Below are 24,141 nucleotides of genomic sequence, written 5' to 3'. Positions count from 1 at the left end.
CATTACCCTTCATACGCACCAATCACCTCAGCATCCTCTAAGCCTCAAATGGATGGTCACTGAGAGAAGTACTTAAGTTGTTTCCATGTGTGGGCCACCATTCCTGCCAGGGAAGGATCTGACTACCCGTCATCAGACCCAGGCCGGAGGAAGACTGCAGGTGTATGGAGGAAGGACCCAGCCAGCAGGTCAATGTTCTAGGACAGTAAACATGGGGACACATAAATAAAGGTCCTCTTTGTTTCTCGAGACAAAGTCTCTCATTGAGCCTGAAGTTTGCTATCTCAGCTAGGCTGGCTGGTCAGTGAGATCCTGAAGTCTCCACCTCCCCAAGTGCTGGGGTTCCAGGCATGCTACACCCACATTTTACACATGTTCTAGGGTTCACACTTAGGCTCTCACCCTTGAACATGCTTGCAATCACTCAAAGAGCTATCACCCCAGCCCTTCAATGGGCTTTATTCCAGGAGTTTAACCTCTTTCCTTCCAGGAAAGTTTAGTCCTGAGATTAGTACTGGGGCTGTAACAGCGTACTTCCTGGGTTCAAATGCTATCGCTGTCTTCCGCTGTTCTTTTTAAAAACCCACTTTGTCGCCGGGCGTGGTGGCGCACTCCTTTAATCCCAGCACTCGGGAGGCAGAAGCAGGCGGATCGCTGTGAGTTCGAGGCCAGCCTGGTCTACAAAGTGAGTCCAGGACAGCCAAGGCTACACAGAGAAACCCTGTCTCGGAAAAAAAAAAAAAAAAAAAAAAAAAAAAAAAAAAAAAAAAAAAAAAAAAAACCTACCATAAAAACCCACTTTATGGGCTGGCGATATGACTTAATGGTAGAGTACTTGCCTAGCATGGATAAGCCACAGGATATTACCCTGGCACTGATAAGAAAGAAATGAATATTTTATTGAGGTATAATACACTTACAAACACCAGCTGTACATATGTAATATATACAACGTCTTGAATTTATAGTAAGTATAAACCTTTGAAGTCACCGCCACAATCCGTGCTAGACACACATCCATCACCTCCTTGAGCCAAACTTCTAAGCTTAAGGACGTGAGAACTGAGGAATATACTATCAAGGGCCTGGGGAGGTGCTCTGAATTTAAGAACCCTTGCTGCTCTTGGGGAGGTGCTCTGAATTTAAGAACCCTTGCTGCTCTTCCAAAAGACCTGAACTGAGTTCCCAGCATCCATGTTGGATGACTAACAGCTGCCTGTGACTTGCCGCATAAGGGAATTAATTCAACAGCCATGTCTGCCTCCACACATGCACATATATTAAAAAGATAAAAATCACCAAGGGTAAATCCATCTTCTGATGGGCAGTGTGGTGCACGGCTACCATCTTGTCACTCTGGAAACAAGAGGAGGATCAGAAGTTCAAGTCTAGCCTCAATTAATATGGAATTCAAACTTAGGATAAACCCAGGGCTTCCTGGATGCTAGGCCAGCATTCTCCCAGCAGAGCTGTGTTCCTAAGTCCTGGCACCTCCATAGCGTCCCCATCCTTGACAGCGCCAGCTTTCCCCTTCTCCCTTTGGGTACCCTCTCTCTACTTTGAAGGGTCCTCTTCAGGGTTCAGGCTTTGTCTTTTGAGGACAAGGTTGAACAAACATTTGAGTCGACCATCTCAGCGGCCTGTCCTGTATGTTGGTTCTGTATCCTGGGCTCCCCCGCAGCCTTTCTTGGTATGCAGTGCGTGTACCAGGGCCTAACCACTGGATTCGGGAATTAGCAGGACACAGCCTCGGTCTGTACAGGGGTCTCCCCATCTCTTCTTACGCTTCCCATTGCTGATTCTGAGAGGACTTTTGGTGTTGTTGTTGTTCAACTGAGGGTTTTGTTGCTTTGTTGGTTTAGATAGGGTCTCACTATAAAGCTGGCCTGCAACATGCTGTGTGCAGCAGGCTGGCCTTGAACTCACAGAAATGCACCTCCTTCTGCCTTATGTGTGTGTATGTGTGTCTATGCGTGTGTGTGTATGTGTGTGTGTGTGTGTCTATGGGTGTGTATGTGTGTCTATGTGTGTGTGTCTATGGGTGTGTATGTGTGTCTATGTGTGTGTGTCTATGGGTGTGTATGTGTGTATGTGTATCTATGTGTGTGTGTCTATGGGTGTGTATGTGTGTATGTGTCTCTATGTGTGTGTGTCTATATGTGTGTGTATGTGTGTATGTGTGTGTGTATGTGTGTGTCTCTATGTGTGTATGTGTGTCTATGTGTGTGTATGTGTGTGTGTATGTGTTTGTGTGTGTGTGTGTATAAGCACTTGCGATAAAGGCATTTGCCATCACACCTGCTGCTTTTCTTTCTTTTTCTTTTTTTGAAACAGAGTCTTGGGTAACACAGAGTGACCTGAACCTGCTATATAGTCAAGCATGAACATGAAATTTAATTGAATTCTTAAAAACGTTTATTTATTATTTATGTAGTACTCTGCCCGCAGGCCAGAAGGGGGCACCAGATCTCATTATAGACGGTTGTCAGCCTCCATGGGGTTGCTGGGAACTGAACTGATGATCTTTGGAAGAACAGACAGTGCTCCTAATCCTTGAGCTGTCTCTCCAGCACTTAACTAAGTTTATTAAAGTGTGTGTGTGTGTATGGGTGTGTATGCATGTGTGTGCATGTCTGTGTGTATGTCTGTGTGTATGTCTGTCTGTATGTATGTGTCTATGTGTGTGTGTATGTGTTTGTGTGTATCTGTGTGTATGTGTGTTTATGTGTCTATGTGTGTGTGTATGTATGTGCCTGTGTCTATGTGTGTGTATGTGTATGTGTTTGCGTGTGTATATGTGTGTATGTATGTGTGTATATATATGTGTGTGTGTATGTATGTGTGTGTGTGTGTGTGTGTGTGTGTGTGTGTGTGTGTAGCAATGCATAGCACAGCAAAGGTGTGGAGGGCAGGGGGAACTTGCTAAGATAGGTTCTCTCCTTCTACCTTGTAGATCCCAGGATTCACCCCAGGCCATCAAGCTTGGAGATGGAGCCATCTTAATGATTTTGTATGTGTATACATGTGCATGAGGGTGAGCATGTGCCATGATGAGTGTATATGAGGTCAGAGGTCAACTCGTGGAGTTGGTTCTCATCATCGCCTTTGTGTGCATCCTGGAGAACTAAATTCTAGTCACCACCAGGCTGGCACTGCAAGGGCCTTTACCCACTGAGCCATCTCGTGGGCACAACCTCAGATTTCTGATCCCTTTGCCTCTGTCTCCTGAACTACAGGCCAGAGGCTGACACGGCTGCTCTATTCAGTGCTGAGATTTGAAGCCAGGGCATCAAATATACTAGGTAAGCATTCTACAAGCTTCGCTGCATCTCCAGACATTTATGGTCTTTTTGTTCATTTGTTTCTTTGTTTTGAGACAGGGTCTTGGTATGTAGACTTGTTTGGTTTGGAGCTGCTACACAGACCAAACTGGCCTTAAATTCATAGACATCTGGCTGCCTCTGTGTCCCAAAGGCTCCAGCTGCTGTGCCTGGAGCATCATCAGTGTTCTTGATGATGGTAAATTACGTCACACTTTAGGACCTCAGTGTCTCCATCTATAAGTAGAGACATGAACAGTGCTGCATCCCGAGTGTGGAGGTGCTCAACCTGGAGTTCCGTGAAGGCATATTCTTAAATCTATTGTATTAGGGTTTTTAATATCTCTACCTCCATTTTCTACCCACCCCAATCCCTTCCAAAAGCCCAACACCAGGCAGGAGAGAAAGAAGGTTAGTGGGGAGATGGAGTGTAATTCACGTTAGCTATTTCCTTCTGGTTGGGGTCCTTGGGTTCCTTGGGGCAAATCCATCCTTTGTTTCAGAATATCTCCCAACTCCTTCTCATCAAACTGCATCAACAGCAACCAGGAGCCCCGCCTTCTTTCTTTGAGCCCAGTCTCTCTCCTGGTTCTAGCATTAATTACTTCTCAGAGTCCCCAGAATTAAACTCTCTGCTGCTAGAAAAGTTCATGCCTTTTTCAGAGCAAGCAGTAGGCAAACAGTTTACTGCTGTGGACAGTCTGGAGCAGCCCCATATCCCACACTTGGGATTAAAACAAAACCGTGCTTACATAAAATAAATGAGTTTTTAAAGGAAGCAAAACTTTCACTACAGGGTTCCAGCACTGAAGAGGTGAAGATAGAAAGTTAAAGGAAATCTCAGCTACATAGGGGTTTAAGACTACTATGACTTATATAAGACTATTTTGCACATTCATGTACACACACACACACACACACACACACACACACACACACACACAAACACACCATAAATAGAACTTCACAATGGTCTGTGAGAATGCAGACTGGATCATTGAAATGACTCAATGGGAAAACACGAGCTGAGTGAGTTCAAACCCTGGGACACACATGGTGAAAAATAAAAACCTGACTCCCAAAGGCTATCCTCCCAGTTCTGCACATATGCTGTGGCATACACACAGAAATAAACAAATGTAACATACAAAAAAAAAAGTGGAAGCAATCCCTCACATTTTATAAGGTATTCCTATTTTTTTTTTTTTTAAATCTGCTCTGCTTTTCTCCCTTCTATAGCCTTGCCCTCAAGGCCCCCATGCCGCCCTGGCCACCACTCTCCTAAACCCTCTGGCTTCTACTACCAGGACAGATGGCACTCAACCTTCTGTTCCAGCCGCTCTTTCCCCACTGTGGACAGCATCTTGACCTGCCTGGCTGGCCGCATTGTCCACATGATGGGGGACTCCACCCTTCGGCAGTGGTGGGAGTATCTGCGAGACACAGTGCCCTGTGAGTGAGCTGAGGTGGGAGGAGGGCATGAGTGGAGTCATGATAGGCAAAGCCGGAGGGCAATTGCGCAGGTAGAGAGTCCCTTGCTTACTAGAAAGGTTAGGAAAGGTGCTGGGGCTTTTTTGATAGGCAAGCGAGGGAAGGAGTGATGGGTTTTTACTTGTTTTATGAGACAGGTTCTCCATATGTAGCCCTGGCTGGCCTGGAACTCAGTATGTTGATCAAGATGGCCTCAACGTCACCAAACACACCTGCCTTGTGCATACTGCATGCTGGCCTTAAAAGCATTCATCACCAAGTCCAGCTGGAATGAGTTTTAAGAACTGTGTTTGTGTTTGTGTGTGTGTGTGTGTGTGTGTGTGTGTGTGTGTGAGAGAGAGAGAGAGAGAGAGAGAGAGAGAGAGAGAGAGAGAGAGAGAGAGAGAGAGAGAGAGAGAGAGAAGCAGATCTCATGTAACCCAGGCTGGCCTGGAACTTCAGTTTTAGGCAAGGATGATCTGGAAACTCCACTGGCATGTGATGAAATTTCAGGCAGATGCTACTACTCCCAGTTTGAGTAATGCTTGGGAGATTTTGGATATAACTCTGAGTTGCGGCCTAGGCAAGCTCTCTAGTAACCTAGCCATATCCCTAGCCTGCAAGAATGGAGTTATTACCAGCGACTTGCCTTCCCTGTTGAGTTAACCAGAGGCCATGAAAATCGCTAAAGGACAGTGCAACAAACTTTCAAACAACGCAATGTGTGATGATAACAAAAGAGTCATCACTGAGTTTCTAAACAAAATCTTCAGCCAGCTTCTTGTGTATGTGTGCATGTGAACATGTGTGTATGTGCACATATGTGTGTATGTCCATATGTGTTTTGGGGGACAGAGAACAATTTTTGCTTTCCCTCTTAGATATAGACCTCTATGTTTTATTTTGTTTTTACTCTGTGTGTGTCTGTGTGTGTGTGCACACAGGCACACACTCAAGGTTGTGCACATGTCATGTCACATGTGTGGAGGTCATGGGACAACTTTCAGAAGTCAGTTTGCTTCTTCCATGGATGGAGCTCAGGTGATCAGGCTTGCACAGAAAATGAGCCCTCTCACCTGCCCTCCCACACTAGGCAAGCGTTCTACATGCTGAGCTCCATACCGTGCCATCACTGTTTCGGATCATGGTAAAATACTTAACATTCAAAGATCTCAGCGTCCCCATCTATAAGCGGAGATACAAACACTCCTGCAGCCTGAGTGTGGTAGTGCTATCCTACACTCCCAGGGCTCTGGATATGATAGTCGGAATGTTAGTAATTCAAGGACATTCTCAGCTATAAAGACAGTTAAAGTCTATCATTAGCTACATGAGACTCTGACTCACATGTTTTTGTGTGTACATGGTGGCACACATGCTAGTGGTCAATTCTTAAGAATTTTTTTTCTGTACCTCAGCAGCTATGGAATGAACGGCAACCACAAGTCACCACGTCTGACTTTGTAAAATCTGGGTTCTGGGCTTGAAACTCTTTATACTTGCATAGCAAGTCTTCACCACTGAGCAACCCCAGCATATCACTGGGGGATTATAGCCAAGGACACTAACACTGAGGCATCCCTGCCCCAGTTCCATCATTGAGAAATCCTAGGCAGGAGCTGCACCACTGGGCCATGCATTGGCCACACCCACAGTGATGATGCACTTGCCTAGGATGCGCAGGTGGTCCAGCGAGGACCTAGGGAGTGTGTCTCAGCAGTGGGCAGGAGCTGCACCACTGGGCCATGCATCGGCCACACCCACAGTGATGATGCACTTGCCTAGGATGCGCAGGTGGTCCAGCGAGGGCCTAGGGAGTGTGCCTCAGCAGTGGAGAACTTGTCTAGCACCTGAGAGGCCCTGGATTCCTCCTCCAGCCCTGCAGAAGACACGAAGGAAGAAGTGACATCACGAGAAGAACAAGCACGATTAAACATGGTCCTATCCCATGTCCTATCACAAGTGCCCGTAACTCAAGCTCAAGGGAACCCGATGCCTTTTCTGACCTCTTCAGGCACCTGCCCTGACTTGCACACACACGTACATGCACACACTTGTACACATATAATTAAAAGACAAACACTTCTTCTGAGTGTAATGGCTCACTTCTCCCAGGATCTGAGATACTTAAGCAGGGATGTCTCTGTGAATTTCAGGGTAGCCTAGGTGAGTTTGTTCCAGGTCAGCCAGGGATACACAGAAAGACTCTGGGCCACAAAAATAAGATGGAAACTGGGTAAGGTGCTATGTACCTGCCATTCCAGCAAGGGGAAGCAGAGTCCGAAGGATCAGAAACTCAAGATAATTGTTGGTATACGTAAACTGTAAGGCCAGCCTGGGCTACCACATTGGTTCCCTATGTTAACACCTTCTTTCTTCTCCTCCTGACAGCCTTGAAGCCAGTTGATCTACATGTCACATATCAAGTAGGTCCCCTGATGGCGGTGGAGACCACTTGGGGGATAGTGTTGCACTGGAGGTCACACAGCTGGCCCCTGCGTTCTCACCGGACACCAGTGGCCTCCCTGCACTCTGTGGCCAGAGAACTCCACGGCCTGGCTGGAGGACCCTACACAGTGGTGGTGCTGAGCATAGGAGCCCACTTTACCACTTTTCCTCCATCCATCTTTGCTCAAAGACTGGCAGGGATTCGGGCATCTGTGGAAGCCTTGCTGGACCGGGAACCCAGTACTCTGGTGATTATCAAACTGGCCAATACTGGCTACAAATCTGCGTATGCCAGTGACTGGTTTATGCTCCAGGTGAACCGCATCCTCCAAGCTGCCTTTGCTGGTCTTCGAGTGGCCTTTGTGGACGCCTGGGAAATGACCTCCAGCTTGGCTCTGCCAGACAACATCCACCCAGGGAAGCTTATTGTCCGCAATGAAGTGGAGTTATTTCTTTCCTTCGTCTGTCCCACCTGAGTGCTAGGAGGCTGAATGGATGGACAGCCTGGGTGCTGGCCATCAGAAAAAGGAACAGCAGTGATAGAAAACGGAGTGTCCCCTGGCTTGTCCACTATAAAACTTTGGTTCCATATTTTATACAGCTCTCTATGTACCACACAGATAAATCTAGTTTTATACATACGAGGCCATGTTTCATATATTTTCTTCATTTTCAATGTAGGAATATAGGGTTGCATGTGGTATATATACACACACACATACATAGATACATACAGTAGGACAGACGAACATATACAGATGTCTTTTCAGATGGGCACACACAGGCCAGAGATCTTAAGTTTTCCTGTGTTATCATTTTCTTCTAATTCACCTGAGGAAGGGTCTCTCACTGAACCCTCATCAATCTTTTTGTCTCTTTCACCCACTGCCCTCGGCTTACAGGCACAAAATTTATATCAGATTTTTATGTGGATTCTGGGGTTTCAAATTCAGAGCCTCATGTTTATGCCCCTACCCACTGAACTAGCTCCAAAAAAGGCCGTCTTTTTATTTTTTAAGACAGATCTTAGCCAGGTGGCAGTATCACACACCTTTATTCCCATTACTTGGAAGACAGAGGTAGGAGGATTTCTGGACGTTTGAAGCCAGCATGGCCTACAGAATGAGTTCCAAGACAGCCAAGGCTACTCAGATAAATGACATCTCAAAAGTAAAGAATTGAAAGAAAAAAGAGGGATCCATTTCAAAAGTGCCATGAGCCAGCTTCAGTCCAGACAAAGATAAACAGAAACACTTACATACTTCCAGTATCTAACTGTCTAACTATCTCTCAACAAAATTAGTGTTTAGAGTAAAAGAAGTAAAATATTGGGGCTGGACATGAAAACCAAATTAGAAACAATCAAGAGAACACAAATGGAGAAAACCCTCCAAATGGAACAATTAAAGAAGAAATCAGGAATTGAACAAATAAGTATAACCAACAGAATTCAACAGATGGAGGAGTCGGGCGTGGTGGTGCACGCCTTTAATCCCAGCACTCAGAAGGCAGAGGCAGGCTGATTGCTCAGAGTTCAAGGCCAGCCTGGTCTACAAAGCAAATCCAGGACAGCCAAGGCTATGCAGAGAAATCCTGTCTAAAAAACAAACAAACAGATGGAAAAGAGAATCTCAGGGGATGAATACACAATAGAAGAAACTGATACAACTCTCAAAGAAAATACTAAAACAGAAAATTTGTGATGCAAAGCATCCAAGAAATCAAGGACAACATGAGAAGGTGTACTCTCAGGATTATAAGGGTAGATGAAAAGGAAGATACCAGGTTCCAAGGACCAGAAAATGTTTTCAAGAAAATCATAGAAGAAAATTTCTCTGGCCTAAAGAAAGGGATACCCTTGAACATACAAGAGACCTACGGAACACCAAGTAGGCTAGACCAGAAAAGAAATTCCTCCCACCAAATAATAATCAAAACACAAAATCTACAGAGCAAAGAAAAGATATTAAAAACAGCAAGGGAAAAAGGCCAAGTAACATAAAGACAGACCTATCATAATTACTCCTGACTTCTCAACAGAGACCATGAGAGCCACAAGGGCTTGGACTGAGGTCACCCAGACACTAAGAGACCACAGATGCCAACCCAGACTACTTTATGCAATAAAACTTTCAATCACCATAGATGTAGAAAACAAGATATTTCATGACAGACCCCTATTTAAACAATATCTAAACACCAACCTAGCTCTACAGAAGAGAGTAGAAGGAAAACTCCAACACAATGAGGTCAACTACACCCAAGAAAACACAGTATCTAGATAATCTCACAACAGCAAAACCAAAAGATGCACAGCCTCACACAATCACCACCAACTCCACAATAAAAGGATCTAACAATCATTGGTCACTAATATCTCTTAACATCAATGGCCTAAACAGGCTTATTAGACAGAAGTACTAAGGTGTTGCCCATGATACTTTTGTCATCTGGTCAGTTAATATACAGTCAGAGCTTGACAAATAGAAGAAGAAGAAGGAGAAGAAGAAAGAAGAAGAAGAAGAAGAAGAAGAAGAAGAAGAAGAAGAAGAAGAAGAAGAAGAAGAAGAAGAAGAAATTGATACATTGGTCAAAGAAAATGTCAAATCTAAAAAGTTTCTAACACAAAACATCCAGGATATTTGGAACACTGTTAAAAGACCAAACATAAGAATAATAGGAATAGAAGAAGAAGATTCACAACTCAAATGCCCAGAAAATATTATCAACGAATTTGCAGAGAAAAAAAAAAACAAAAAACAAAAAACCACCACCAACAACAACATGGGTCTTGAGATTTCTTTCTAGGCAAGGAAACTCAGCTGAAGTAAAGAGTGCACAAAATCTTTCTTCCATTTCTGTGTCTTTCTTGCGTTTCTATCTCAAGCTATTCCTTCCCCATCTATTACAACTTTCTGTACTAGACTCTGACTCAAAGACCAAATTCCAAATGTTTCCTAGTCTTCATCCACACTCTCTGCATTCACAAGTCCTCTGCAACATTCCTTTTCTCTCAAGTCAGACCAGGTTCCACTCTCAGTGTATCTGAATCCTTCGTGCGCTAATTTATATATGAGGTGAGTTAAAATATTCAATGGTGGAGAAACATCTAATAAAAATTGATTGATTGTGTCGAGTTTAGACCAATCAGCTGTACAACTAGGTGTGGGATCTCTTTTCTTGTGAGCATGTGGAATTTCATATAAAACATATGATCCTTGTCCTTTTAAAAGGCATCTTGGAAATCATAGTAAACAATTTCTTTGTTATATTTAGATACATACGAGTTATCATAAAAATCTTAAAAGAAAATCTTTTTGGATAATGATTTTCCATGTATCTTGAGGAACATGCTAACGCACCTGCCAATTAGTATGGTGTGGAACATATAGTCCACATGCATTTTATTTAGTGGCACAATTATTTCTATAGGATTTTCCCCAGTAAGCTGTTTAAGACTTGCACTTTCCATCATTTTCAAGTCTATGCTTTTTTTTTTTTGTAAATAAGAAGTTACAGAGCATTGCAGAGAATTATAACATGCATAAACTTCAATACCCTGTTGGCACATAATTCTAGTTGGTGAAGAGGTAATAGGAAAAATAATTGCAAAGAAAGTAAGAAATTAATTCTGTGAGCTGTGAGCTGCAGTTCGGCAACAAGGGTGGGCTGTACATCTATTCCCTCTATTGGACATTGTGTAGCTGTATCATGTGACCGTGTTCATGGAAATTGGAAGGCAACACAGTGAGTCAACACTGTTATGCTGGGAGAGCCTGTTAAACTTCTGATTCCATGTGATCTGCCTGTATGTGCATTCATAATTCAACAAGAGCTGCCTGGATCCATTCATGGGGCAATTCAAGGGCTACAAGAGTCTGACTGTGGGGTTGGTCCTTCCGGTTTTGGTAAGTATGTTTCTTGCCTCTTGTTTTCGTTACTGCTTCTACCTGTGTTTGGATTGGTTAAATGCTTTAACCAATGCTTGGAGAATGGACTGAGGGAAGCTCTCCTTCGTCCTACTCCTGAGAGATGTTTGGGGACACAACTGCAGAGGAGAACATCATTCTAGGAGTGTGAGCAGGTGGCAGGTTGGGGTCCACCAGGGAATCCAAGCTCAGAAGAAGTTGTTCAGGGAGTCCCAAGGAGAATGTCTGAAAGTGAGTATATGAGCCATTGCTGGGCAGGCCTGAAAAAATGTCTGCTGGCCTACATAGGGCACCAGCAGCAAACAAGTAGCAATTCTTTTTATCTACGTCTAGGTTGAGGAATAAATGGGTTTATCTGGACTACTTCCAAGAGCCTAAGTACTGGCTATCCCCAAACAACCACATCAGCAAATGGGCTCTGCTCACCACTTCCTAAAGCTGCATAGTCTTCCTGTTACTAGCTTTCACCTTCTGGATGCCCCAGTCCCTTAGACACCACATGAAGCTGGAGCAGAACTGCAGACAGCTGGAAAAGGTTAGGGGCGGGGGCAGCTGGATTCCAGGTGAGGCTCTGATGACCCTCCCCAACCTCTCCTTCAGCAAGGGGAAGTCTACAAACTGGGCTTCTGTGAGGCTCCCTTGCCTGTCCTCACAGCTGCTCTGTGAAGATGGTCATGGCTGTGTTCCACACCAGCAGCTCAAGGTCTCGGCTCTCTAGCCTTTACAAGATGTCGTCCTCTCTGTCGAGACTAAGAGAAAGAACGCTTGACATGATTTCCACTTTAGCAGGTCAGCCATTTCTTGAGCTCCTGAAGATTTCTTTAATGTGATTGTGACCAGTTTCCCTCAGTGCAAATGTTTAGGGTATTGATCTCTCATGGGAAAAAAAGGATCATTTCAACCCTATAAAATATTTTAAGACTCTGAAAATTCCTCCATTTTTCTGCTCCTTTTAGCAGTTTGTCATTTAACTCCTTACATTCTTGTGCTGTTCCCTGATGTGACAAAGATTAATGTATGCATGACTTCCAGTGTCAATGTAAAGTCTTTTTTTTTTTTTTTTTTTCATGACAGGGTCTCTCTCTGTGTCGCCCTGGCTATCCTGGACTCACTTTGCAGACCAAGCTGGCCTCAAACTCACAGTGATCCACCAGCCTCTGCCTCCAGAGTGCTGGGATTAAAGGCGTGCACCACCACGCCCAGCTTCCTGCCTCAATCTTATGAGTAATAATAGATTACAGAATGTTGCTTCTCCACCCCACCCCCTATCTCCCACCCCCAGCCCCAAGACAAGGTTTCTCTATGTAGCCCTGGCTATTCTAGACTCACTTTGTAGACCAGGTTGGCCTCAAGCTCACAGAGATCTCCCTGCCTCTGCCTCCTTGAAGGCTGGGATTGCAGGCGTGCGCCACAGAGCCCAGTGTTGCGTAATGTGAAAATCATGTGCCAGAGCTAGAGAGATGACTCAGTGGCTAAGAGTCTGTGGAGCTCTTCTAGACTCCCAGCACCCACGTCAGGTGGCTCACAGCAGCCTCTAAGTACAGCTCTAGGGAATCTGACATCTCCCGCTTCTTTGGCCACCCCCACATATATCACAACACACACACACACACACACACACACACACACACACACACGCACCTTAAAATAGGTATTTGAAAAAATAATTGTGGCAGGGCAGTGGTGGCACACGCTTTTAATCCCAGCACTCGGGAGGCAGAGGCAGGTGGATCTCTGAGTTTGAGGCCAGCCTGGGCTACGAAGAGAGTCCAGACCAAGCAAGGCTACACAGAGAGACCCCTGTCTTGAAAAACCAAAAAAAAAAGTGTCTAAACCAGGCAAGATGTTATATATTTGCCCAGCTTCGCCCATTGTTTACTATTACATGGATGGTATTATGTTGGTTGATTCTGATGCAGATAATTTAGAGAAAATGTTTGGTGAAACAAAAAGAATTTTCTCTTGTTGGGGTTTTGAGATTGCATCTGAAAAACTACAGAAAGGAGATTCTACCCACTACCTAGGTTATAAAATAAGTCAACAAAAAATTCAAGCATAGAAGGTAGAGATCAGATCAACTGCAAACTCTTAATGACTTTCAAAAATTAATGGGAGATATTAACTGCCTACGGCCCCTTACTGGATGAACTAATCAAGGGTTAAGTAATTTGTTTCAAATGTTAAAAGGAAATTCAGACTTCACACTCCAAAACCTCTAACAAAGGAAGTAGAGAAAGAGTTAACTTTAGTAGAAAGAGTTAACTTTAGTAGAAAAAAAGGACTACAAGATGCATATCTGCATAGCATAGATCCCAAAGTGGATTATATTTCAGTTAATTTTGCCTCCAACTCATTCTCCAACTGGGCTCATTATGCAAAGGTGAGAGGCTGTTTCTGTGGAAGAAGAACATGGGAGAAACTGACCTCGCCTCATTTTTAGCAATGTGAGACAACTCTCGAGGTGTCTAGTTTGTCCACCGTATAGGCTGGGTCTTGCCCAATGCTTAGAATACCACAAACCATCGCTGAAGTCATTTGTCGTGGCCAAATCTTCTTGGAGACCTTGGGGAGTTACTGTTAGGATTTGGGAAGTCTCTGTCATAATAAGCTTAAATATATTTAATGCCATATTCAGCAGATCTCTGACAAGCTTGAGGGCCAACATATCCGAGCTTAGTCTTTGTCCTTAGCTATTTATCTTGTAAACGTAATACAGAATGACTGATTAATGCTCACTGCCTCTTGGACTTCTGGGAACAGGAGAGGATACGAAAAGCCAGCAGAGGCTTAGAGAGAGGATCTTAGGTGGCAGAAGAGTAGGGTCAGAGAGTAGAGAAAACCTCGGGAGGCAGAGGAACGTGGATCCCTGTGAGTTCGAGGCCAGCCTGGTCTACAAAGCGAGTCCAGGCCAACCAAGGTTACACAGAGAAACCCTGTCTCAAAAAACAAAAAAACAAATGATCAAGGGGTCATCTCTGTGTATGGCATCTTCTCACCAGTGTGCACCCTAGTCTCCTGTTGGCCAGTGTTCCTCTGGTTAGAATCCCAATGATTAACCGCTACCAGCACTTTGCACTTGCATCAGGATAGTATGATAGCCCCCCGCCCCAGAATATTTTCACTTTTGAAGATCTGTACAAGACTATTCGTCAAGATAGCTCAGTGGGCAAAAGTGCCTGCTGCTAAGCCTGTCGATCTGAATTTAACACACACACACACACACACACACACCCCAAATAAATATTTTAAAGTTTTTCCTGCATTTTACTGAGGCTCACAGAAGATCCAGAGCTGAGCCAGTTCTTGGTCCTATTTAGGTTGTAAACAGTGATAAAGGTGCGTGATGCCAGTCACTCTGTCCGCTTTGGAAGCGGCCACCTGGGAATACTGCTCAAGAGGAAGCTTGCTTGCTGTGTCCTTTGGGTCTTCCAGACTGACTCCAGTTCCTCGCCAGAGGGGCTTTCCTGACTGGAGTCCGGTCAAGCGGCCTCCCTGTCTTCGCGTATCAAATCCTCGGAACTCTTCACTGCTTCCCTGACCACCCGAAAGGGGGATCCGTGGCCAGGAACCACCACATCAGCCACACCGAGGATCCTCTCCCGGCTCCGCTGCTGAGCTACTGGGTCTTCGCTCAGGGCCTGCCAGGAGTCCTCGTCACCAAGGCGCTCGAACACATCGCCAGCCACCACCACGGTGCCCAGGTTGGTGCCCTCCACTACCACACTCACGTCCCTCTGTCCTCCGTGGCCCGGCGTGGCCCACACCTGCAATCCCGAGCCCAGTGTCAAGGGCTGCATTTCACACAGCCCGTGGGGCAGATAGAGGCCCCCGGGAAGGCAGAAGTCATGAGAGACGAACAGAGCAGCCCGGGGAAACAGCCCTAGGTTCCCAATATGATCCGAGTGTCCGTGGGTCCCCACCACCAGAGTCACATCCCCGGGGGCCACGCTCTGCCTAGCCAGGGCTTCCAGCAGCGCATCCCGAGCCCAGGGGCCTCCGGTGTCCACGAGAATGGGGCCACGCACCGCCTCCTCCAGGGCAGTCTTCGCGTCGCTGTCTGCGGACAGGGCCACTCGGGGGATGGAGTCCGAGGTCCAGGCCCGGGGCAGGACGAGGGTCACCGTGCCATCAGCACGCACCGCATCGCCTGCCCCCTGCGGCTCCGTGTAGCCGCGCAGCAGAACCGCCACCGAGTAGGAGTCGCTGCGCGCCAGCAGAGGGGTCTCACCGTGCAGCGGCTCAGTGCGCACGGGACCGCTCATGGCAGAGAAAGGGAAATGTGCCCGACCACCACCGACGTCTGCTCAGTCCCTCCGAATTCCTACTGCAAGCCGCCACTCATTCTAAGTCGCAACTCGTGGCCGCCACTCCCAGCTCTTAAGGTGGTACCGCCCTCCGTCACCACCCCTGCGGAAGATGGTATCGCCCAACCCGCCTTTCCACCCGACCACGCCTTCCTAGGGCTTTTTGGTCCCCTTAGGTCTTCACCTACGCACGTTTTAAGAGTATCTTTTCTTTCTTCGTTTTAGCTTTAGCTGTTGTCTATTTTGAAACGGAACTATCGCGGTCCTTAGGTCTTTTTTTTTTTTTTTTTTTAAACTCTGGGAAAATTCCAAAGTCGAGAAAACCGAGGAATTTTGCCCTTTACGGGCTCCCTTACAAACTATGGAGACCAACTCACGTTGTAAAACCCTAATCCCTGTGCAGTTCCCACCGCGTGACGGCTTTTTTTGTTAATTTTGGGGTTTTGTTCTTTTTGTTGTTTTGGTTTGGAGACAAGGTTTCTCTGTGTATCCTCGGATGTCCTGGACTCGCGTTTTAGACCATGCTGGCAGCAATCCACTCATGTGTGCATGTTTGAAATGGGACTCAAACTGGTTCATAAAAAGTTTAATAGCGATATAGAAAATATGGCACCTGTGAAATATGAAATACGCCACATGTCTAGCCCATCAGCCCTAATTCACCGTGTTCCCGTGTCCCGTTCTTGTTTCCAGCCTGATGGTGCGCAGCCTCATGTTTGCAGTGTGTACTGGCTGCTGAGCGTCCCTTTTTGGCCTCTTACTTTGAGGCAGGGTTTTGTGTAGCTGTTTGGTCATCTGCCAAGTGGCTGGATCTTCCTGCCTCCGTCTCTCAGGGGCTGAGATTTAGGAAGTTTTGCTGCCACATCAGGTTTTGTGTGGTCCAGCTCACAACGCTGTCCATGCTAGGCAGGCGCTCTACCAACGGAGTTCCAACCCTAGCCCTTCTTTGGCCTCTTGAGATGGTATAAAATCGACTTCTTTAGGAAGCAAAATGACTTCCCCGCAGCGCGTACCATCACCCGTACACACCTGGTCAGTTAAGTGGCTGCATGTGGCTCATCTCTGAAGGCAAAACTGGTCCCTGCTGATCCCCGCTTCCCCTCCTCTCATGTTGCCGTTCTGGGTCACACCCCCCCCCCCCAGGATCATGCCTGAGATCATACGAAAGGGACAGTTACAAGCCTTTAGGGTGGGGAAGGGAGAGCTCAGAGTCTAGAAAGCTCTCTATGGCCCCTCCTTGGGGTTCAAAAGTCAGGGTCAAAGATCTTCTGGGTCATGCTTGGGATTGCCTGAAGTCTTGGTTATTTCCTCCTCCTCCTCCTCCTCCTCCTCCTCCTCCTCCTCCTCCTCCTCCTCCTCCTCCTCCTCCTGCCCATCACTGATCTTCTCCTTTCCAGTCCAAGTTTCCTGTAGACAAGCTAGGTAGAATGAGAGAAAACACTTTAAGTCTCGATGCTGGGGAGAGGGGAAGCTGGGAAAGGAGGCGCTCCGGTCCCTACACGTACCTGTTTCGGAGGCCGGAAGCACATGACCTTCGCAGAGAAAATGCTGTAGGGGCTGCTCCTGGTGGTGGAAGTACCAGTCTCCCACAACCTCTTCGAACTCCTCCAGCATCGTCTCACACTGGGGAAGAAGAGCAGGAAGAAGACCTGTTCTGACGGGCTTTGGAAGGCCTCTGCGTGGTCACTCCCTATCTTCTTACTCTCCTTGCTGCCTTTTGACAGAGGTGGGAGGCCCGACGGTTACACTTGGCTTACTGGATGTGGGATTCTCTTTTTTTTTTTTTTTTTTTCCAACCTCCACCAGTATCTGTTACTATGGACTAGTGTATCGACCCTGCTGAGTGGCAAGTGCCTGTAATCCCAGTTCGGAGGGAGAAGCAGAAAGGTCCCATACTCAAGCTCGGTCTCAATGATGTCGTGAGTTGCAGATCAAGCCTGGGATACATGCAGTCCTATCTCAGAGCCTCAGGATGTCTCAAATCCTAACCTGTGAAGTGGGGACGGATAGTCACACCCATGGACACAAGAATGGAAAGAGGAAAAAGCTGGAAAGTACGTGGCCCAGAATCCAGGGCAGAGTAGGTGCCCATTAATGCTGGATATTACTAACTGCACAACATTATTTTTCTTTTTTTTTTCTTTTTTGTTTTTGAGACAGAGTTTCACTTTGTAGCCTTGGCTGTCCTGGATTCACTTTATAGACCAGGCTAGTCCTGAAATCCCAGAGATCCACCTGCATCTGCCGTCCAAGTGCTGGGATTAAAGGCGTGCGCCACCATGCCCGGCTCACAGTATTACTTTTTTTTTTTTCTTTCTTTCTTTTTTTTTTTTTTACAATATTACTTCTTGATATGCTTTTGGGCCTGCTTTAAGAAATGGCACAGTCTGAGCCGGGCGTGGTGGTGCACACCTTTAATCCCAGCACTTGGGAGGCAGAGGCAGGTGGATCGCTGTGAGTTCCAGGACAGCCTGCTCTACAAAGCAAGTCCAGGACAGCCAAGGCTACACAGAGAAACCCTGTCTCAAAAAGCCAAAAAAAAAAAAAAAAAAAAATAGGCACAGTCACCACATTTGACCACGTCCCCTGGATGGGGAGGCTTGGTGGCACTCAGAGGAAGCATAGCAGGCTACCAAGAAGAGACTTGATACCCTATGAGCATATACAAGGGGAGGAGGTCCCCACCAGTCACAGTCATAGGGGAGGAGAGTAGGGGGAAAGCAGGAGGGAGGGAAGAATGAGAGGATACAAGGGATGGGATAACCATTGAAATGTAATATGAGTGAATTAATAAAAAATGATATTTAAAAAAAAAATGGCACATTCAGGCCGGGTGTGGTGGCACACGCCTTTAATCCCAGCACTCAGGAGGCAGAGACAGGCAGATTGCTGTGAGTTCAAGGCCAGCCTGGTCTACAAAGCGAGTCTAGGACAGCCAAGGTTACACAGAGAAACCCTGTCTCAAAAAAAAAGAAAAAAAAAGAAAGAAATGGCACAGTCCTCACTCTCCGCCTTCTCCCTACTCAGAGATAGGCATCCCCTACATTGAGTCCTAGGATTTAGATCTTCTCATCTCCCTGGGCAAAGTGGTCATCCCGCCCTACCTGCTTCTTGAGCAATGTGACCTCCACGCTGGGCTCGTCCCACAGCTCCAAAGGGATTCCCAGATCCACTGTCACTCCCTTCTGTACTAGGCCTTTCAGTGTTGCCATGGTCTGGCTCTGGCCCTGAGGGATAAAAAAAACTTTAATATCAGTCCAGCCCACCACCCCGTCTCTTCCTTCATCACCACATCGGCTTTATCAACTACCGGAAACTGCAGTGTATTCTCTGAAAGAGTCTTGCCATAATAAGGGGTACCCCAGACTCAGAGGGAGACTGGTAGGTAGCCTGTGAGGATCTTGGATGATGATAGGTCTCCTGTTTCTTCTGAGAAACAGGGTCCGGGCTGAGGAGACAGCTTAGGCGATAAAATGCTTGAGGACCTTAGTTCAGTCCCCAGATCCACATTAAAACCAAAACAAGGGTGCTGGAGAGATGGCTCAGAGGTTAAGAGCATCATTTGCTCTTCCAGAGGTCCTGAGTTCAATTCCCAGCAACCACATGGTGGTTCTCAGCCATCTATAATGTGATCTAATGCCCCCTCCTGTCATGGCGGCGTAGATGTAGGCAGAGCACTGTATACATAATAAATAAATTAATCTTTTAAAAACAAAAAAACCAAAGAGGGCTGGAGAGATGGCTCAGAGGGTTAAGAGCACTGGCTGCTCTTCCAGAGGTCCTGAGTTCAATTCCTAGCCAACCACACGATAGCTCCATCTATAATGAGATCTGGTGCCCTCTTCTGGCAGGCACACATATGCAAGCCAGGATGTTTGAGACCAGCCTGGTTTACAGAGTGAGTTCCAGGACAGCCAGGGCCACATGAAGACACCTTTTCTTGAAAAACCAAAACCAAACTAAAAAGCCAAGGTGGATGGCTCCAGGGAACGACATCCAAAGTTGTTCTCCGGTCCCTCTACATGCACGCACGCGTGCGTGCGCAGGTGAACATAAAAGGACATATGCAAGACTTTGGGGGAAAAGAATAAAGAGAAAGTGCCCTTCCTAAGAAGCAGCTGACCTTGGCATATCTCAGTGAGCCCTTGCGCTCAGCGTGTACACTGTAATCCAGGATCCGCTCACATAAATTCTCCAAAGCCTCCTCCAGCCTCGTCTCCCTGTGGGAACAAGGGAAATAAGACTCTGTGATGTTTCGGGACCGCTGCAGCTCTTCTGGGGCCGGTTAGAAGGCGGAGACGAGGCACAAAGACTCACGAGCGGCTGTAAGGTACGTGTCTCTTCCTCTTGCCTGTGTCTAGCACCTGCCCCAGCTCCAGCACTTCTCGAGATCGGCCAGTGCGGCTCAGCTCTTCCTGTAGCTCCATGCTCAGCAGCTTACACACTGGTAGGAAGGAGACACCCAAGGCGGGGGATGACAGAAGGCAAGTGACCATACCAGGGTCACTCTGCCCCCTTGCTCCAAGGCAGCAGAGCACACAAACATACACTCTGGAGGCAGAATACTGACTCAATCTCAGGAGCTGCGCGTGACACTCTTGCTGTGCCTCAGTTCCTTCACCTCTGAAACGGGGATAAGACTGTGCGTGTCCCTTATAGAGGTGCGACGATGATCACACCGATATATACATCAATATATGTAAGAGCCTAAGAGTCATTTTTGGCATTTAGTGAGCACTTGGTGTCGCTCTGATTTTATGTATTGAGGTACTTTCATATGTACTTCCGGGTACAGAGAACATAAAGCCAGTGTGGTTTGTCCATGAGACATTGCCAGTGTAGTCTGGTAGTCTGGGAGTGGGCAGGAGGTGGCACACACCTTTAATCCTAGCACTCGAGAGCCAAAGGCGGGCTGATGTCCATGAGTTCGAGGCCAGCCTGGTCTACAGAGTGAGTTCCAGGACAGCCAGGGCTGTTACACAGAGAAACTCTGTCTCAGAAAATCAAACAGCCTGTTTCCAGGGCTGGTGAGGTGGCTCAGCAGGTAAAGGAACCTGCTGCCAAACCTGAAGGACCCACGTGATGGAAGGGGAGAACTAACTCCTCCAAGCTGTCCTCTGACCTCCGCACACTGCACTAAGACACATGTTTACCCACACACAAAATAAACGTAATTTTAAAAGAATTTTTAAAATACTCACCAGGAAGTGCAAAATTCATTCAAAGGTTGCTTACTCTACCGTAATTTCAATAAGGGTAAACATTTTTTTTTTTGAAGACAAGGTTTCTCCATGGAGGCCTAGCTGTCCTGGACTTATAGACCAGGCTGGCCTTAAACTCACAGCAGATTCACCTGCCTCCACCTCCCGAGTGCTGAGGTTAATAGGTGTGTGTCACCCACCACACCCAGCTAAGGGTTAGCATCTTTTCCACCTTGTCTTTTCCAGTATCTGATCTGGCACGGGATGGCCTGGGTTCTCCAAAGAAAAATTTCCTCCGGAAGTGACCAACTAGACAGGGAGGAACAACCCAAGTGCTTCCACTGTGCCCTAATCTCAGATACACAGGTACTCCCCTTTCCCCCAGGGACCTACCACACAGCCAGGAAGGAGTGATTTACGCTGGGTCCAGTAGGATTGATAGAAGCTTATTATATCCTAAAGGAGAGAGGAGCAACAGCCAAGGGAAAGACAAGGGACACTCACTGACTGTGAGAAGTTGGATGTGTCTGAAGCACTTTTAGGACGGGAGACTATGAAAGCATAAGAATGTACATAGGAGCCGGGCGTGGTGGCGCACGCCTTTAATCCCAGCACTCGGGAGGCAGAGGCAGGCGGATCGCTGTGAGTTCGAGGCCAGCCTGGTGTACTAAGCGAGTCCAGGACAGCCAAAGCTACATAGAGAAACCCTGTCTCAAAAAATGGAAAAAAAAAAAAAGAAGAAGAAGAAGAAGAAGAAAAAGAATGTGCATATGCCTGGGCGGGCACGGTGATGCACAATCCCTGTTATATCAACACTCATGAGGTAGAGGCAGGCGGATGTCTGTGAGTTCGAGGCCAGCCTGGTCTACAAAGCAAGTCTAGGACAGCCAAAGCTACACAGATTAACCACGTCTCAAAAAACAAACAAAACAAAACAAAAAAAGGCCTGGCGTGATGGTACACACCTTTAATCCCAGCACTCACGAGGTAGAGGCAAGCGGATGTCTGTGAGTTCGAGGCCAGCCTGGTCTACAAAGGGAGTTCAGGACAGCCAGGGCTGTTACACAGAAAACAAAGAAAGAAAATGTATATATAACGACAATTACAACTCTCCTCCCCCCACCCCGCCAAAAAGTTGGCTTAGGATCTGAGGAAACAGTTCAGTAAGTAAAGTGCTTGTAAGCCGGAGGACCTGCGCTCAAGGCCTCAGAACCTACATAAAGTGTTAGGCCGTGTGACTGGCACACGTGATCCCAGTGTTCTGCTTTGAGAAGTAGAGACAGCTGGCTTATGTGGTTAACTTCCAGGGGAATGAGAAAACCTGTCTCAAACAACAGGTAGATAGATGTCTCTCCTAAAGGAATGACACCTGAGGTTGACCTCTGACCTCCACATGTGTGTCACCCCAGGTGTACGGACACACACACACATACACAAGGTCTCTGTTGGACCATAAAGTTGATAAAGCAAGAGTGCCAAGGTTAGTGCCTGTGTTTAGGAAGATTAAGAAGCCCTAGGAGATGCCAGGAGGTGGTGGCGCATGCCTTTAGTCCCAGCACGGGAGGCAGAGGCAGGCGGATCTCTGCAAGTTCGAGGCCAGCCAGGGCTACACAGAGAAACCCTGTCTCGGCGGGGGTGGGGGTACACATGCAAACTGAAGTGAGACTCAGAATCAAGTCAAGAGTGACAATGATAATAAACGCAGCCGGGTGAAAGGCGAAGCGACAAAGTGTTGTGGGGTCCGCTGAAACCCAACACGACTCCAACACCAGCTCAATGCAGATGACAAATATTTACTGTAATCAAGCCGCTACTGATCTATCAGGGCTGCAGAACAGACTTGGGAGCTGAACTGCGACCCTGAAGGGACGTACAGCATATTTAAAGGATGAAGCCATAAAGCCAGGGGGAGCAGGGTGGCCTGTAGCACTATTCAGTCATATTTGCACATAAGGGCTTGAGCAAGAGAATTGCCATCACTCATGATAGGAGAAGGTTCCTTGGCCTGGGAACATGAACTTTGATGGACCCTGCCAGTAAGATGGAGAAGTTAGTCCTTGGGACAGTCTCAGACAGCTGTCTCCTTACAAGTTGTCTCTGAGAGCCCGGCGGGTGGTGGCGAACGCCTTTAATCCTAGCACTCGGGAGGCAGAGGCAGGTGGATTGATGTGAGTTCGAGGCCAGCCTGGTCTCCAAAGTGAGACCACGACAGCCAAGGCTACACAGAGAAACCCTGTCTCAAAATACCAAAACAAACAAACAAAGAAAACAAAACAACTCAAAACAACTGTTTCCTTACAACTGAAGTCGTTCGGCTATTGGAAGTCCTTGGCAACCCTAGGGCCTGGGACCTTGAACTTAGTTTTTCTCTCTATGATTAAGTGGAATCTGAAAAAAAATGTTTAGTACTTAGAATCAGGTTTGTTTTTGTTTTTGTTTTTGCTTGTTCCCAAACAAACCCAAGGAAAAAGTTAATGTCAGGAAGGCGACAAAACAAGGAACCACAGGGCATTCGGTGACCCGGGCCCCTCCCAGATGCGGGATCTTTACTAATGTAGTCAGAGACCGTGCTGTTTGCTGTAAAAATCCCTACAGTGCACCCAACTGCAAAGCCTCACACCGATGGGCAACTTGTAAGTGGTGCGGTTTCTCTGTCTTTTGTTTATGAGCTTCAGCGGCCGACTTACTCATCTTTAAATCCCCGAAGGGGGTCACCAGGCCTGTAATTTGAGAGCGTCTCTGCCAGGGCGGGGCACAGGATGTATAAGGTATGAACATTACACCCCATCCATGCAGTCTGTCCAGATTTTTAAGTCTGGGGGTTACCAAGAGGGAAGACGCGCGGAGGAAAAGATGCTCCGTAGTCAGTCTGCGTTACAGATTCTTGAACTACAATTCCCACAATTCATTGGGGGCGCCCAAGCCTGCAAAGAAAAACCTGGCTCCTTCTGGATGTCGCCTGGGAAATGTAGTGCCACTTTAACCCTGATTCCCTCCCTAGTTTCCATTCAAGCGCTACCAAGCTCCAGAAGAACTTCTGTCAAGATGGTCGGGTGACCCATCTATCCGAGTTCATCTGCCCCAGCCTAGAGTTAGAGAGTTAGGAGGCAGGATAGGGAGATGCACATAGGAACTGTTCCATTTCTGTACCTTCGCATTTGCTGGGCAAACGTTCTGTGTCATCCTCCGCCTCTTTGGTCCTCCCAGCCCAAGCACCGTAAGCTGCCAGGATGAAAAACACTATTTCCAGGCGCACAGGTCCCATGACAAAACGTAGTCCGCACAAAAACACAACCACCGTTTGCCTTCAGACCAACTTCTGGAAGGCAGCGGGCCCTTTAAATTTAGACTCAACGCGCAGCAAGCTTTTAAGGGGGGGGGGGGGGGAAAAACCCTCCCTGATGAAACCGTCAGCGCATGCTCACAGCTAGCCTGGAAGTGGGTGGAGCGTCATGGCTCTGAGCTTCCC

General features: G+C 47.0%; 3 protein-coding genes across 3 annotated transcripts in view; 1 reads left to right on the top strand and 2 right to left on the bottom strand.

Annotated features, from left to right (window-relative positions):
* The window catches only part of LOC127203914 (NXPE family member 3-like), a 15,380-nt gene extending 7,666 nt beyond the window's left edge, over positions 1-7,714 (top strand). Inside the window, exons 4-5 of the mRNA XM_051162837.1 lie at positions 4,560-4,772; positions 7,182-7,714. Coding sequence (XP_051018794.1) covers positions 4,560-4,772; positions 7,182-7,714 — 746 coding nt within the window. The remainder of the gene's footprint in view (positions 1-4,559; positions 4,773-7,181) is intronic.
* A 6,890-nt stretch (positions 7,715-14,604) lies between these two features.
* Positions 14,605-15,429, bottom strand: Mblac1 (metallo-beta-lactamase domain containing 1). The gene has a single exon (XM_051161946.1). The coding sequence runs from the start codon at positions 15,427-15,429 to the stop codon at positions 14,647-14,649; it is 783 nt and encodes a 260-aa protein (XP_051017903.1). The 3' UTR covers positions 14,605-14,646.
* A 1,167-nt stretch (positions 15,430-16,596) lies between these two features.
* Positions 16,597-24,036, bottom strand: Cnpy4 (canopy FGF signaling regulator 4). The gene is made up of 6 exons (XM_051161945.1): positions 23,823-24,036; positions 19,789-19,915; positions 19,595-19,691; positions 18,576-18,698; positions 16,977-17,094; positions 16,597-16,889 (listed from the first exon to the last, which is right to left on the bottom strand). Exons 1-6 carry the CDS (start codon positions 23,935-23,937, stop codon positions 16,729-16,731), a joined length of 741 nt encoding a protein of 246 aa, XP_051017902.1. The 5' UTR covers positions 23,938-24,036; the 3' UTR covers positions 16,597-16,728.
* Positions 24,037-24,141: the final 105 nt, after the last annotated feature.

The sequence above is a fragment of the Acomys russatus genome, chromosome 19, assembly GCF_903995435.1.
Source record: "Acomys russatus chromosome 19, mAcoRus1.1, whole genome shotgun sequence".
NCBI lineage: Eukaryota > Metazoa > Chordata > Mammalia > Rodentia > Muridae > Acomys > Acomys russatus.
The sequence above is the reverse complement of the archived record's forward strand: the minus strand, read 5'-3'. Positions and strand labels throughout refer to the sequence as shown.